This window comes from Hippoglossus hippoglossus, chromosome 24 (genome assembly GCF_009819705.1).
Source record: "Hippoglossus hippoglossus isolate fHipHip1 chromosome 24, fHipHip1.pri, whole genome shotgun sequence".
Taxonomy (NCBI): Eukaryota; Metazoa; Chordata; class Actinopteri; order Pleuronectiformes; family Pleuronectidae; genus Hippoglossus; species Hippoglossus hippoglossus.
This window is the reverse complement of record NC_047174.1, coordinates 6,060,559-6,078,130: the sequence shown is the minus strand read 5'-3', so window position 1 is coordinate 6,078,130 and position 17,572 is coordinate 6,060,559. Positions and strand designations below refer to the sequence as shown.

At 42.6% G+C, this 17,572-nt stretch overlaps 1 protein-coding gene across 1 annotated transcript in view; it reads right to left on the bottom strand.

Moving 5' to 3' along the window:
• kcnk3a (potassium channel, subfamily K, member 3a) overlaps positions 1-9,981 on the bottom strand; it is a 30,197-nt gene extending 20,216 nt beyond the window's left edge. Inside the window, exon 1 of the mRNA XM_034580332.1 lies at positions 9,467-9,981. Within this exon, the coding sequence (XP_034436223.1) occupies positions 9,467-9,749 (283 nt within the window). The 5' untranslated portion in view covers positions 9,750-9,981. The remainder of the gene's footprint in view (positions 1-9,466) is intronic.
• Positions 9,982-17,572: the final 7,591 nt, after the last annotated feature.

Below are 17,572 nucleotides of genomic sequence, written 5' to 3'. Positions count from 1 at the left end.
CTACAATACGCAGTTCTTACCGTATGTTATGTGCATGACATTAACATAAAGAATAATGTCACTCTTTTAAAAGAGGCAATAACTTCAGCAATTTACTGCACCTCCTCTTGACATTTACAGCATTGATGGGGTTGTAACACGTATTTATTGTCTGGAACACTATGACACATCTCAGTTAATCTCAAATTTCCACTGGAAGGATTATGACATTAACCGAGCGGCCGTATCCAGCCCGCACTAAAAGCTCTGGGTTGTAAAACAGGCACATAATTCAATACAGAAGCAGGACATGAGATTATAGGAATTTTTCCATTCAGAGAGGAAAAAGATAGAGACATGATTTCACACTTCTGATCAAATAAACCTCCCAGGAGTTGGTTCGTCTGAGTATATCTGAGACTTTACACCCCAGCCTCTATTTGTACTCTGGAACCGAATCAGTAGGAAAGGATTCAGATCTCACTACTGTGTACTATTTTATTTGGTCAAACTCCAGCCCACCCTCGCTGGATTAAGAAGTCTAACAAACACAAAGTCATGTTTTGTTTAGTGAGTCAGGCAGGCACTCAACTTTCCATTGAGGCCGCGGAGCATTAAGCAGACGTACGAAAAGGTAAACATTCGCTGGTCATGTGAACGGAGCAGGAGCAGCAGTGAGAGTCGCCTCTATCAACTTTCTCACATGTTGCTCCTTTAGATCCAGAGCAGAAACAAGCTTTCTCAACCAATAATAGCCAAGGACTCCTCCGCCTGCAGACTCAGTTTGTACCAGTCACACGTTTAAAATAAATACAACCTCACGTTGCGGTCAATCACGTTTACACGCCGACTTCGAAACTGTGCATCGTTAAAGTTTTTGGAACAGGTTTCCACAGAGTTGTTTTTAGCTTTATCTCCAACTGCAAATGTTAGGAACAAATTGAATAATAAAACTCTTTGGTTTCAGTCTTCAGATTAAAAGAAAACGCATATGACTACGGTCCTACAGAGGATTGATTCTGTGCAACTAATGCTAAAATGCTTGCATTATTGAACAGTAAGATGCTTTTAAATAAAGAGGCAGAGAGGGCGGCACGGTGGTTCCCCCGTTCGAATCCTTGTTGGAGTTTCCGTGTTCTCCCTGTGTTGGCTTCCTCCCAGGAAACTAAATTGTTTGTAGGTATGAATATGAGCTTGTCTCTGTACGTTGGTTCTGTGATACACTTGCGTCGTTAGCGGTATAGATAACGAATGGATGAATGTCCCTCGTGTCGGAAGTGACTGATAAAACCCAGTGAACACCCTGAAGCACCATGTTTTTGTTTGTTTTGAGTCTAATGAGTTGTTGATGGCGTTATGGAGCTGTACATGCTTTGCTGTCCCTTGTGCCTCTACAATATTTAATCTATTCAATTCCTTTAATACAGTAACAATGATTACAAAACAAAGAATATATTAAAGTTCACTTTAGTGCAGCACTGCTGTGTTCATTAAAGTTTGCTGCTCATTTGGGTCCACTCACTAAACCCAGAGACTTAAGCAAATCAACAAAGTTTCCTTCATTAGAACCGAGGAGCTCAGTCTCGCAGTCTCTCTTTCTCTCTTTCTTTTATAATTATGCCCTACATAACAACACGCGACAGCAGATAAGAGCCGCTCTCCTAATCGAGACCTCATTGCTTGTCGCCATTTGTGAGTAATTAAGTCAACTTTATCTCAGGGGAAGCCATCAGAAGCAGATTAACAAGGTGCTTCTCGAGTGCGCGTAAAATACAATGCACACAGGATTTCCAGGGAACGTTCACGCGTAGGAAAATACAATAAGATTGCATCATCAAAACAATACAAGCTTACACCAGGTGGGTTCAGTCCAAAGAAAAGCTGATTTCAGGTGTAAATGTAAAGAGTTACCCCCAAGTTTGTGAGCTTAATTAATGCATGATGTGAGGGCAGGCATCACATTTATTTTTGTGTCAGTAACAGGTCACTTGTTGCATGAGGTAACTCCTCAGCAGGTACAGTCGAATATAAGCTACAGACTTAGAGCTGCCCATGTTTTGAAGTTTGCGATCTTGCAACCTCATGCGTTTTAAAAATAACACAGCTCCCTTCTTGTGAGTGTTTTAGCTTTATACTACGAACGGGACACATTAATGGTGAAGATGAAGACGAGGGAGTTGTTTTCTTGACGATGAGGTGAAACCGTTACCGACATTAAGTGCTAGCACAGCTTTGCAGTCACCGCTGGTGTCGAGTCCCATCGGTAAGTCAGAGCAGAACGATTGAACCAAACGGAGCTCAGTCATTCTCGCAGCTCTTGACGTCTCCAGTGACAGCCCCGTGGCAGGACTGACTCATAGACGCTGAGTCCACTTCTCTGTCTTAATTAACATTGTTAACATGAATATACAGTGTACGTCATCCAGTGTTTGTCCCCTCTGGACCCTCAGGACCTCAAACCTGTTAAGTTTGTTGTGTCATTTATATCTTAAAGAGAAAACTCATATTTCTTCTGTCAGCAAACAGCCCTAAGACACGTTCTATCTCCATGATGAGTGAGGGGGACACTGCCTCGCTGCACAGCCCCACGCCGGCTTATATAAGGTCATCCACGCTGTTCTGGGGCCCTTTTATGCAAAGAGCAGGAAGAGTTACAGTTACTTTATCCCCCAAATCACTTGAAACTCAGCAGCAGCTCCTCAGCAGAGCCGGGATCAGTTTCACCCTCCCAATTCAATTAAACTGTAAACTGAAACAAGCTCTTGTGGATTCTACACCTTCCACTGTCGACTGATTCATTGTAGATAGGCTCTGTTTTTTTCAGTGAGTGAAAAAATTATAAAAATCAAGGTACAAAACTTCAAATTGGCCCGAAAAGCTCATGTAGGAAAAGCAGGAAATAGAAATACACTCATGCTTTTGAATGTGTACAAACAAGATGTCTTAGAGAGGGTCCACCCATCACTATCGGGCCCTCGTCAAAGTCATTCAGATTCTTATGAAACCATCTTTGACGTGCACTTTTTACCTCCGTCCATGTCCCCTCCTTTAACATGGAGGAGGTGGGGTGTATGACTGATACTTCCGCCAGCCACCAGGGGGGCGATTAAGAAGTGAAGCCACGTAATCCACGATAATTCATGTTATCCATCTTTATATGCAGTCATGTAATCATGTAAACATAGGTTATAATTCCTTACATAACTTTAATGGTAAAGCAAAGTACCAGTACATACTGTAAATACTAGTCTGAGGCACGTTCGAGTTATATTATATAATAAGCACATGTTGTAATAAAAGCTATTCTAGAGAAGCAATTACAGCACCCACACATCTCTATGCACTTACTACCAGTGTGAATATATCACAGCCCGTTGTTGTTACGTAGCAACACATTCTAATATAGTTGTGTATTTATTTGTGTTCCGTGGATTTATTGCAGACTGGGAAGTGACACCTCCTCCTCCGTCTGATGATGATCGGTGCCCACGTGACAAAGATGTCGAGAGTTACATTCTTTGTGCACTCAACCACTTACCGCGCTAACCTCTTAAACTGACTGAATAATAATGATGATACTAATGTAAGTAATTGCCATTAATAATTCAGGACGTGCCCTCTAATTGTGCAACTGCTGTAAATGGATTCACGTCTGGTGCCAAATCAAAGTCTGTGTCAGCGACGGAACACACGAAAATGACGGGATAATTTATTCATTGTCAGGCCACATATAGAAACATCAGGTTCACTCACCCAGAGAGGATTTACTGAGCATGTCTGCTCTTTTTCAGCGGCGGCCTGCTTCGCATTAGAGCACTAATGTGCTTCCACACTTGGTAGCTGCCCAGTGCATCAACAACTAATGTGCTGGTGGTGACAGAGCAACTGAACCAGGGTTGGAAGGGCTTCAGCTCTCTGATCCAAGCCACTTTTAATGTGATGGAGGAGTTCTGCGAAGCATCCAGCAGGTTTCCCTCACAAGTCCAAGGCTTTAACCCCCGACTGGATGCTATCTTTTGGGATTATAGTGACGCACACGAATGCATTTGTATTCATTTCTCCTCCTCTCCCTAAAAATCACACATGCAGAGGCTGCAGACGATGAAACGCTGAGCTCACGTCTGCTCCGGCGAGAGGCAAACAGCCAAATGATCTTTGAGCAAAAACTATTTAACAAGAGGTGATTCACAAGAATAAAATATCCAAGCAAAGGATGCGATTTTGAAGGAATGTTTTTCTAACTACAACCACATGGTGACCTTTATGAGTCCTATGCAGAAGAAAAGTTTTGTTTATGAGTTTGAGAGAAGGTTAATGACTTTGGAGATTAGATATCTGTGCAAGATTAATTTACTTGAAAGGTCGGATCACGCAGATTACGCAGATCTTTCTTTCTTTCTTTCCGTCTCGTTGGGCCTCTGCCCCAGTTCTTTAAGTGTTTGTGGGGGTCACATGCTAGGAGTACTCACTTCCGCCAAGGCTAACACCTTATCTTGTCATGTTAGAGAAAGTGAATTATAAAAATCCTGGGGCCGTCCGTTTATACAGCTCAGGTTCAAAGAAACTCCCCCACACCTCCACAGAATATCATGAAATTCAGATCAGTAGTTTTGGACACTGATGACAGACAAACAAACAGACAAGTGCCAATCAAAACATAACAAGAACTGGCCGAAGTAAAAATAATAACAAGTTTTCCCATTTGACATTAATCTGGATGACCCACATACACACAGAGCACTCGTAGTTCCAGTAAAAAGTTGATGGCGAGGTCTGTGGATTATCCAGACATGCTGCTGTTATAATTTCCTTTTCATAACATAATTTGTTATTTTAAAGATGTTGGAGTGGATGTGCAGCTGCGTCAAAGACAGATTGAACCAAACGCCCGCTGGAAATGAACGCTTGCTAAGGAACGTTATGTTTACGAAGCCTATAAGCTTCTAGATGAGCTCGACTTCTGCCTGCACTGCAAATTCTCCTCCTTAAAATTTGACCTTGAACAAGTAAGTCAATGACATAATTTACTTAAGTTCACATATATTGTGTAATACCACGTAACTATTCATAGAGTCAGTCTCACATCATGATCACGTGGTCACGTATAGCTGACTAATGTATGTAAACTTGCCACGGCAGGGACAGTGGTTACATAACCTCTGAAGTACATGTGTCACACGTGTCCTCTGGCACCGATAAAAAACCCTGCATCGTTTTTTGAGTGGGTGAACCCGGTTTTTACAGAGCGACTGTGACAACAACCCTCATCAGACATTAGTCTCAATACTGAACCTTCTGTAAAACCTGAGGTAGAGTTGCTATAGTAAAGGAAGGTATTGCAGTATGACATGGGTATGGTTAAAATGGAGGTTATAGTTTATGACAGGATGCAAACTTTAATCTCCAGCTTTAAACCAGATCCACAAACCCACCCTCCTTGTTCTCACTCTGCCTCCTGCAGTGGCCCTGAACCTCGACTGTGAGGTGGGGAGTCGTCCAATATGAACATAATTCTCTGCATGACTGGGCTTCACTCTGAGGTCATTGTTGCTATCAATAATTTATAAATAATAATTATTTGGATTAGGATATTTACATAAATTGCTAAGAGAATATTCCAATTATATTCCTGGATGTTAAAGAATAGTCTGATTATCAGTCAAGTCAATATTACGACCTGCTACGTGTTTACACCCAAACCCAGAGCATGAATCATCAGCGAGACAAGAAATGTCAGGAAATAATTTCTCTAAAATCTTACCAAATCAAATTGGATCTATTTGAGTTAAATGGCAAAGAACGTGTGTGACCTACTCCTTTAATTCAGCTTGTGTAACCACGCTGTTTTATCAAAGATTACTGTACATATGTCAACATGTGTTAAAGAAACACACAAGCCCTCTGCTTCACATGTGCTATAGAATCACACAATGTGTCCTTATCAGACCACACACAGCACATCAGATAACACACAGAGGATAAGGGACATGTCTTAAGACAGCGTTTTTTTCATGTCCAGCGGTGATGCTCGACATGGTGGGGATGAACTTGAACTGCAGCACGGACGGTGGTCATGTACACTAACGTGGAGATGACACGACATTCACCCCTGGAAGTGGGTGAGGGCAGATGAGGGAGGCCATGTTTGCACCCTGTGTGAAGGGTCTCCCCCAGTATCTCCCCCAGTATCTCCCTCTCTCTCTCCCTCTCTCTCTCTCCAGAGCCCTCTTCTTGCTCACAGCTCTTTTTATCTCTTCTTCCCCTCGTGGTGTTTGTCACATCGCTTCAATCTCTCCCAGAGCAGTGGGTGAGTAAATGGACACCCTGCCCTCCTACGCCCCCCCACCCACCCTTTCCTTTCCTGTGGAAAGTGATGACTGATTACTGATTGCGACTTCTCCTCCCTTCTTCACTTATGTTAAATTATTAGTAGAGCATGCCAGAGCCAGATCTTGTCGTGTGTTCGCTGCTCTCCCGCTGGCAGCCAAGCAGTTGGGAGACGCGAATTGAAGTGTATATTTATTCATAGCTTTCCAGGATATTATTTGTTTTCATGGAATCAACAGCCTATCTCTAGTATATAATCTGAATTTCAAAGTAGCCATGTTGAGATTGACTCGTTTGCTTTTTACTCATGTTACAAAATCAGACGAAATAACAGTTATCACTTCAACTCGGGCACTATGGTCCTTGGGGGTGTCTGTGTTGGATGTGAATGTCCCGAGGCCTCATTTCGTGATTGAATTCAATTATAATTTTAAGAAAATATGACAGAAAAAGGTTCATGACTATTTTTATACATCCGTTAATGACAGAAATAGTTTCAGTCTGTTCTATAGCAAAATTAAATCACAGGCCTCATCAACATAATAAACAAGGTTTTCTCCTGCTCAGCATGTGGACGATGCTGTAAGTCATGGCGTCGTGATATTGAGTGTGCGGTACAGTATCTACAGTGTTAATGTTGTGTGCCAGAAGGCCAATGGAACAGCGAGGGTCTGGTGTTGTCATTAATACTTAATGGCAGGCTGGAGCGCCAATCACTGTGTTTGTAGCTGCCTCTGGGCTCACAATTACAGAATGCGGTTACAGACACCCGGGGTTGGGTTAGTGTGCAATTAGTCGGCTGCATCTGATAGGGTTACAAGTCACAGGTCACGATACTGACAACAGGCCCGCTCACTAAATACAGGAGGGAGGCTCAGATAGAGGCTGCGGATAAGGACTGCTTCTAAAGAGATGAAGAGTAGACATTAAAGTCAGACCATGTGACATCTGTAACAAGAAATGTCACAATCTCCTACTTATACATCAAAAATTGCAATAAAAAGCACAATTCTTCAATTCAATAGCTTCACATCAGGCTAATGTTAGCAAGGTCCCATCGGTACACGTGCTCGACCAATCGTGAGACAGTCTCAGCTGTCAATCATGATGTTTCACCCTATTTTCATGAGTAACAAATGAAAACCAACTGAAGAAATTAATACGACATCTCTGAGAAAAATGTACTTTGGTCCATGTCCTATTCACTAACATGGAGGAGGGGGGTTTATGGCCTATGCTGCTGCCAGCCACCAGGTGTCAATTAAGACTCTTGAGATGTCATGTTGTCCATCTTTATATTCCAGGAGCAGCAGTTGTATGACAAAGGTAAATAATGCATCCTCCTCTTTTTCAATATTTAAAATGTCTGACTAAGTTAAACTTGAACTCGAACTTGCAGTTGTTATGCAAAGAGCTGAGTGAAGCTGAGCCGCTAAACCGATGAGGCTGATTTTGAAGGTTGTGTAATAAAATGAGTGGAGAGCTAGCAGCCATGTGGTGCTGAGGGGCCTTTCGGAGCAAGAATAATGAGTAAGAGCACAAGAAGAAGAAGAGAAAGAGGCAATCGACTGTCTCATAACTTAATTTTCCTGGAGCGTCTCCTCTAATGACAACCTTTAGTTATATGAGCAGCAGATTTTCATATTTGGACAGACGCTTGTCCTTAAGAGTCATCGGCTTGGCTGCTGAAAATATGACTTTCAGGCGACCCCTTTCAAGACGGCCATTAAATAAAAGGCTGCAGGACAAATTTCCGCCAGCGTTCAGTTTATAATGGTAATGATGCATCTCAAAGCACTGAAGGACACCTTGCGAGACACAAAACACAACAACAAAGCATCGTAATAAAGCAGTGATACAGTATACACTTAGTACACCAGACCAAAACACTCTGTCGCCCTTTCAACACTAAAGCAGATATTTTGCTTGACAAACTTTTTCCTCTGCATTGGGTCTCGTCCACAAACTGTGTTTTAAGTCACAAAAACAAACAATATTTTACAAACAACTTCCAAATCACAGTTGACTTCACTCTTTCCCAGTGTTGCTTTGTGCAATGCACCAGAAACAACAACGCCTGTTTACCAGTTTCTCTACGTTTGTTCGACACTGCTAGGTCTGAGTTTTACACGTTACCTCCATTCAGACACATCTGCCTGGTCCCAGTATAACCATTAACACCACTGCGTTCTTCTCTGGTATTTGACAGATAGTTGATCGTTGACTTTATTGCCACCTACTGGCCTGGCATGCTTGTTTTGAGCATTCGCAGTCATTTTTGTGTGTCTGTTCAGACAAATAGCAGTGTAAGTAAGTAGTGTAGACAAAGCCACAACGCTGCAATGTTTATACCACAATTATCGAGTATCAATCACCTCAAGCTGCCATGTACAACACGTGGGACTTTAGCTTTTTGGCGTCATTATATTGCTGCGGTAGACTATGTACGAAGTTTAAGAATGCGTTAAAAAGCAATTTAAGTGAGTTTCTAAGTACTTCTGAGCTACTTCCTCCACTACTGCATATTCTTCACCTGAATAGTTATCTCCTGTTTGTATATTCTGTCCCCAGGTCCCTCTCTGTTCTCATGTAAAAACTGAAGGAGGCTTTCTCCGCTGCTGCCACACATCTAAATCTTTAAATCTAGTTTTAAGTGCTTCATTTGAATCTTACCTCAGTTTGAGTCTCTGTTATGATTCTGTATTATTATTTTTACTTTGCTTATGTTCTGTTAACTTATCTTCTAAACATGTCACTGTGTTTTTCTTTTGTGCATCTTATCTTGTATCCACTGTGCTTGTGTTGTTTTTACCTTACCTTTACCAGTTAGCCATAACTGTAAAGCACTTTGGCTCCAATCCATGTTGTTATAAACATGTTTATACATAAATCTCACTTGACTGTAACAATCTCATGTGATATTTTGCTGCACCTGTGTTATCACTGTATAGTTTTCATATTAAAGGTCGGTTACGTGACTTTGAATTCTCTGAGTCATGCTCTTGTCTGTGTTACCTCCTGCAGTATTGTGTTTATACACAGCAAACCGAACCTCTACCACCCTTTTCATGAAGGTTCACGGGCACATGTGTGAAGCAGGAATACGATCCATCGGGTCAACTTTTTCAAAATAAAAGTTTCTAGGGATGATCTCTCTTACCTATGGTGGTGATGACAGTGATGGCGAAGTAAAAGGAGCCGGCGAATTTCCACTGCACGCCGGCTTTGTGCGGCTTCAGCTGCAGCACCACCTTCTCCAGCTTGTCGAAGTCCACCGAGGACAAGTTGAAGGTCCGGAGCAGCGCCGCTTTCCTCAGGTCCAGCTTCTGCCGCTGGCTCGTCTCCTTCTGGGACTCCAGCGCGTCGAAGATCGCGGCGCCCACGATTAGGTAGGTGAAGGTGCAGATGATGAGGGCGAGGGTCCGCACGTTTTGCCTCTTCATGGTGGTGTGTGGCGTGTGAGTGTGTGTGTGTGTGTGTGTGTGTGTGTGTGTGTGTGTGTGTCAGGGGGCCGGGCGGAGTGTGAGCGCGGGTCTGGAGGACGGGGAGCTCGGCTGCCTCATGGCTGTGAGCGGCTCTGACGGAGCGGAGGAGCTCTGAGTACTTTATGAGGAGCGGAGGAGCTGTTCATTCAGCACCACCCCTCCCTCCTTCTCCTCCCTCACTCCCTCCCTCCGTCACCTCCCTCCCTCCCTCTACAGGCTACCATCCATCCATCCTCCATCCATCCATCCATCCATCCATCCATCTATCCTTCTCCTCCCTCACTCCCTCTCCCTTTCACCTCACTCACTCCCTCCCTCTACAGGCTTCCATCCATCCATCCTCCATCCATCCATCCATCCATCCATCCATCCATCCACCCCTCCCTCCTTCTCCCCCCTTCACCTCACTCACTCACTCCCTCCCTCTACAGGCTTCCATCCATCCTCCATCCATCCATTCATCCATCCATTCATCCATCCATCCATCCATCTATCCTTCTCCTCCCTCACTCCCTCTCCCTTTCACCTCACTCACTCCCTCCCTCTACAGGCTTCCATCCATCCATCCTCCATCCATCCATTCATCCATCCATTCATCCATCCATCCATCCATCCATCCATCTATCCTTCTCCTCCCTCACTCCCTCTCCCCTTCACCTCACTCCCTCCCTCTACAGGCTTCCATCCATTCATCCATTCATCCATTCATCCATTCATCCATCCATCTATCCATTCATCCCTCCTTCTCCTTCTCCTTCTCCTTCTCCTTCTCCTCACTCCCTCCCTCCTTCACCTCACTCACTCCCTCCCTCTACAGGCATCCATCCATCCTCCCCATCCATCCTCCCATCTCTTTGATAACATTTCTGCAGATTAACTGTTTTGAGTGTGTCCTGTTTAACTCTAATTGCAAAACCTTGTGTGGATTCTACATTTGACTTCGTGGCATGTGTCTTTTTTTAAGAGGAGAACATATCCACAGCTGTTAATGAACACAGCAGTAAGTCATGCATGCAAAGCTGAGTTTATCTGCCTGGCTAAAGCTGGTATTCCCTTTTCACTATTATGTCATTTGTTTAGTTTATTTCAACCAATAATAATTTTGAATGTTTTGTTTGTGTTTTTCTTTTTGTTTGTTTGTTTTGTGGTGTGTATTATTTTAAGTTACATATATCTAATGTAAACAGATTAAAAAAGTAAAAAACAGGCAGGACAACTCAACAGTGGACAGGTGAGGTTTAAAAATAAATAATTATCCTAAAATCCATTCCTAATCTCAGGTTTTTTATTTACAACATGTTGTATCCTTTACATTTCACATCATCACACTATTCTTAAATATTGTAATTCACAAATAACTAATTAAATAACTAAAACACATTGTCAAAGAATAACCATCCCTGTGAGACTTTATGTGGACGACAGGAGCCGTGGTTCTCTGACCACGGAGCAGCGGGGCGGGGGGGGCTAGAAACTCCCATCATCCATTACTGTTTTTTTTCTCTGAAAAGAAAACTTCTGCATTTGTGAGTCACCCACATTTTTGAAAAATATCCAGTTGTTATTTAAGCTCCGAGCGAGGAAAACCCCAGCGTCCAGTCTTTGACCTTCAAAGCCAGGAAATCAACAATTTGTTTCCCACATTTGAGAGAAAATAGACGTCACGTCGAAGCTTCCAACCTTGTTTACACAGATTCTGATAATTTAGCTGCAAGAACAGTGGGGAGAGAGTTTTTAAGCTGAAAGACAGATTAAAAATGATGATGATGATTTGACGCAAAGAGACAAAATGTCAAGTGAAAGTCTAACTGGGGCCAAATTTGTGGTGACCCTCAGTGTCACTGGTTTCCCCGACGTGCTGTATGTCAGCGGGACATGTAGTTGCAGTCTGGGGAGGATACTGTGAAGAGGTCAAGGCGATCCTGATAACATTTCACATACATATGCCTTCTTTTCCACAAACACACACGCATTTTATAATTTTTTTTGTGCAAGCTGTAGAATATAACACTTTTATTTTCTAGTTTTTTTGATAAAAAAGTATATTTCCATAAACTCAGGTATAAATTCTCATATTTTGCATTACAGAGGAATTACACACAGCGTTTCTTCTACTGTTTCAATAACCGCTCTTCTACAAACCTGTGACAGGCGACGACATCTACACTGCACCTCGCTGCCTCTGTTATTGACTGATAGATCCCGGTCAATCCTGAGTTCCACACGGTGAGCCACGACATAATAGCCCTGGCTTCGATAACCAGGTCAGTCAAGTCAACCGTGACTGAGCCTGCATAAATCCTACCCCCACAAACTGAAGTGCTGCAGGCCCCGGCCTGATCAATACGTCGATGAATCCATGACGCTTTGATCCAAAATGTGGCCTTTCAAGAAAAAAAGGAAAACGTGGCTTTTGGAAGATAAAGAATAAAGACATGATAGCGAAATAAGCTCTATGGCCCCTCTCACTGCTACAAAGACTCTATTGAAGACTTCTATTTATATAGCAGAGTTAAAAAATTTACATTTTATGAGAATATTACAAAATTTAAAAAATGTTACTGTCCCCCATACCGAAAGTTTATTAATTGTATTAATAATAAATCCATTAACTGTAAATAATGAAGATGAATGATGCGTCTCCACTTCCTGTGAAGTCCCACTTATATATGCTTGACCAATCAGGAGTCAGTCTCAGCTGTCAATCATAACGTTTCACACTGGCATCAAATAACTGATTAAAACCAAACTTACCAGAAACATGATGCACTTGAACAAACATCGGTGTGATAAGGACTTCCTAAAATGACATAAAGCCTCTTTGAGAAATATGTATTAAACCTTTTTGTTAGGTCCATGTCCCATCCACTAACATGGAGGAGGCAGGGTTTATGAAGGATTAGGACTTTTTCACGATATATTTTGACACTAGTAGTAGTAAATGTAGTATCATCGCATTTATTGTTTGAATTGATAACATTACAAATGCTAACATCACAAAAAAAACAACAACAGGGTATTAAAGTTGGGAGAATCAAGCTTTCTGCACCAGATGTGCAAAATATTTGTATATCTGTGTGTGTGTGTGTGTGTGTGTGTGTGTGTGTGTGTGTGTGTGTGTGTGTGTGTGTGTTGTGTGTGTCATCTCATTTCTCAGGTTGGCCCCTGGCTCCGAGCGTCAGCTGTAGAGTCCTGCAGGGTTTCAGCTGCAGGGCCGTCGGCTCCGCTCCGAGCGTCGTCCACTGCGTAATCAACGAACACATCCTCATGAGCCCGGCCACTTCCTGCAGCCTCTGACCCATCAGACTGAATTTTCCGGTGGCAGGTTCTGACCCAGGGCTGTTTGAGCAGGCGATCGAGCCTGGATTCTCATTACTGCAATTTTTGGAGAGGCTGCACAGTCCACACTGAAGACAGAGCTGTGATTTAAACCTCGTCATGGGTGCTCAGGATGGAAACCTCCCCAAAAAAAAGTTCACTGCTGCATAACTAAAGGTCCCGACAGCAAAGTGCCCATTGAGGAAAAGTAATAAATGAAGTAGAATTGATTTTATCGCTGTATTATTTATGTTCTGGTATTTTAAATTAGGTGTCTGAAAACCGAGCATCAAGTTTTAATGACTAAGCTGCAGAGGGAATCTCCACTCGTGCACTGTCGATGAGCTGTTCTTACAGGATGACGTGCTCGAAATGCTCGCGGCCAGGAGAGATGCACAGAATCCACACAACCGTGATGTTTTTTGTACTGTTTATTATTCGTACATGCAAATCGTTCAGTGGGAACTTCCCCCCCGGCTGCAGGCTGCGTTGCGTATGCACATCATTGTCATGTTATCATATCAGTGGCAAGCATTGCATTAGCAACCCAAATTCAGTCAGTGATAGCAAACAGGGGTTGACCGCGTCAAGCACTGATGCTGCACGTCTGACCTTCTTGTAGCTGGAGCAAAATGGATGTGAGCCTAAAGTTGCACCACTTTTAAAATAGAAAATGTGGCTCAAATATCCCAAAACAAATACAAGGCTTTTTTTGGCAAACGGTGCAAATGCGATCCTCTCTGCAACGTGTAATCTGGATGTGAACCTGAAGTGGCCCGTGTGGTAAATTGTGGATGTGGGCCAAATCTGGGCCAAAACAATTTTACTATGTGGGATGATTTTGGGGGCCCCCTGGTGGCTGCATGGCCCCTAAAAAGCAGCTTAGCTGGTTTTTTTGTGTGTGTAAATAAGGCACATTGATTTAGAGGTAAAAATATCTCCATCTTTCACCAACATATGTGCACATCCACACAGATGCACATGTAAACACGCTCGCTGGCAGGGCTCAGAGTGTACAAGGCTGACTAAACATTACTGGAGAGCACATTACATAATGCTGTGATTTGAGCACATCATTAGGGCGATGCCAGGGAGACAGGAGCAACCACCCCGCCTGCCCCCATCCCTACCAGCAAAGCATCCTGGGAGGGGTGCCCTTCAGCTGCCCACATCTCATTACACGTGGCTCAACGTGGCCTGCAGCTTCCCGCTGACATTCAATTAAAGTCTTTCATTTTCCCATCATTTGCTCCGCCTCCGTGACTCCGCTGCCGCCGCCGCTCCCGCTGTCATTTGATAATTATTCCAAACATTTCTCCGTTTAGAGGTGAAGCTGTTTTTTGGCCTTCTCGCACCTGTGCATGCGATACACCTGCCCCTCCATGGGATGACAGGATGGCACGTGACCCAAAACGATGTGAAATTTTGGGGGGATTTTTAAAACTGGGGAAAGTCGGGGAGGTTTTGTGTTTTTATTGATTAATAAATTAAATGTTTGGCTGTAAAATGACACAAAACGGATAAAAAAACTCCTCTGACAATCTCCCAAAGCTCAAGGTCACAATCTTCAGATTGCTTACTTGGACATTTGAGCAATCTAAACCAAAAGATCGTTAGTTTACGATTACAAATCCCAAACTATTGATCAATTATCAAGATAGTCGCTGATTCTTTTTCTGTCAACTCCTCTGCAGCTCCGAGGATTCACTTCTTTCGCACAGAATCACACGAGTAAATCCACTTTTCCATGAACTCAGACCTGTCATCCCTCCGTCTGTCTCCCTCCCCTGTCATCCCGCTGCCTGTGTGACCACCATCCACTCTAATGAACCCTGTCACATGTCTGTTGTCGTCTGATTACACAACGCTTGTCTCCCTGTATATGAATATTTCAGCGGTGATTACCCACGCTGTCGCCAGCTTCTCTCCGCATAGATCCACAATAAACATTGACAGCACGACTCTCATTAGACCTAAAGTGTGAAAAGGTCACGTGTCAAAGCGGAGTTATTGATTCGGGTCAAACCTGATCGATGGCTCGCAAAATACCAGGGATTATAAATAATGAGTGAGTGAGGACACCAGCGGCTCTGCAGGAGTGATGAGACCGAGGAAGAAAAAATTGACGTGGGTGATTTGAAAGTACCATAATAGCTGCTTGTCATGCAATCAGATACAGTTGATGGCAGTACTAATTACAGCGAGTGTGATTTTTATTTTCCAGTTACACTTTTCATGTCATGGGAAGTAAAAGCTTTTAAGAGGCTTTAAATAATATGAAAAATAAAACCAATATTTGAAAAAAAATTTATAATGCCATTATTTGTGTTATTTTCCCTTATTTAAACTTTTAACCAATTGACATCTGGATCTCAAATAGAAAATATATTTAGTTCACAGTTTGTTAGTTTAAGGAGTTCATGCATATTGATCTGGGTACTGGACCAAATGTATTATCTATAGATATTTGTAAATACATAAGATTAGTAAAAAAAAACACGGAGGGCAAAACACGAGAAGAAATGTAAAATACACGTGGACAGTTTTGTCCAGCATAACCAGCGATAGGATGTTAGAATGCTGTTGTGTTTTGTTGTGATTTGACCTTCAGGGCCACACTGCTCCTCATATTTTCTATTTCAGAATTCAACAGTCCCCTTAAAGTCAATCAAGCTGCACAGATATCAGCGTCATGTCCCTTCCCTGCACCAAGTGTCCTGACATCCGTTCAGTGGTAATTGGGGAATTTTGCTGACAAACAAACCATCGATAACCTTTCCACCACCTCGGAGCGTTACAGTGTTTGATCGACTGGCTCCTCCTGTAATGTTGATGACACCAATGATTACCAGTTAAACTCTGACGTGTTGTTGCTGCAGCTCGACGTCCCACAGGAGGACACATGGTAATGAGACACTTAACGGCTCCTTAGGTTTCCAGCTCATCCTCCCATGGACCAGACAAAAGACCGTCTGTCTGTCTGTGTCTGTCTGTCCTCTTCAGCGTTTACATTTGGATGAAGATAATCAGAGATATCACACTTAATATTTCCCTTCCGATGTTGTTTTTCCATAATTATAAATTCAGTTGAAGCGAATGAAGAGATCCGTGTTGTTTTTACAGTAAATGTTCAGTTGGTCACTGTCTCCAACATTGTGCTGATTTACAGAGTGAAGTGTTTACTCAGCTCTGTCACTGCCAGTTATCATTTCCCCATTTTATTAAGCTGATCTAATGGCGACAACCTCTAGTCGGAAAATTCTGCGTCACAACCAGGGTTTCAGTGAAAAAATGATTCATTCATTTTACCAGCGGCAGCAAAACCTGATTATCAATCTTTCTAATAAAAGATGAACTGGTGATGTCTGCTAACAAAGTGCTTTTACACTTAAGAGCTAAAGTGAAATCAAGCTATTTGACTCTAATTCCAAAGATTCAGTTTCCAGTTGCCGATAATGACCTAAGAGAAAAGTCCTTATCTGATCTGGTTCTGAAGGTTTATAAACATCATATCTCTTCTTCACACTGAGCTTCTCTCAAACACGTTTTCTTATTCAACCCTTTACTGACTTTCTGCTAAACACGACCAGAAACAAAGTCTTCATTTACACATATTTTAAAGCATAAATCCCAGCATATAAACATTAAATAAACAATTCTATTCTTTATTCCAATGCCAAATCATCCACGATTCATAAATTATTCTTCGGGAATTTTTGCAATGATGAAGCAATAAATAAGTAATATCCAATCTGGATCCTGCAGCTCTGGAGGTCAATGATGTACCTGCAGAATTACGACTGAGAGAGGAGGAGAAAAAGAACCGACATCAGGACAGAGACGACCCAGTGAACAACATTTTCACAAATTACAAAAATAATCATGGATCATTCAATCCTCTGTAATGCATCTAATCACAAACTCAGCTGTATGAGCCACAGTCAACAAATCCTGATGTTCGGTGGCAGGTTGACCTGACCTGTCTTTTCTCAGTGTGGCTCAGTCATTGTGCATGTTCGGCATTTCATAAAGTCTCTCACACACACACACACACACACACACACATATATACATGTATATCTACAGGGACTGTGAGAGTGAGTCAAACTTGTTGGTTTGATTGCCGTCTGAAATTGATTGCACCGATGTCCTGTTCTCCCTCGTGGCACAAAGTCCAACACATCACTTCTTTTTCAATGGTACGACTAAATGTTCAGTGTTCATAGAGAAACTGCTCCCTCTCTTTCCCTCTCTCTCCCTCTCTCTCTCTCTCTCTCCTTCTCTCTCTCTATCTCCCTCTCCCTCTCTCTCTTACATAAAAACAACAGGAATACTGTGGAGGCTACACTTCACTGATAATCACTGGTGGGATGGAAGAAATGGCCGTGAGGTTCAGAGGAGCTTTACGGAGAAACAGAACATCGAGGGTGACTGGTGTAAAAACAGCAGACATGTTACTCCTG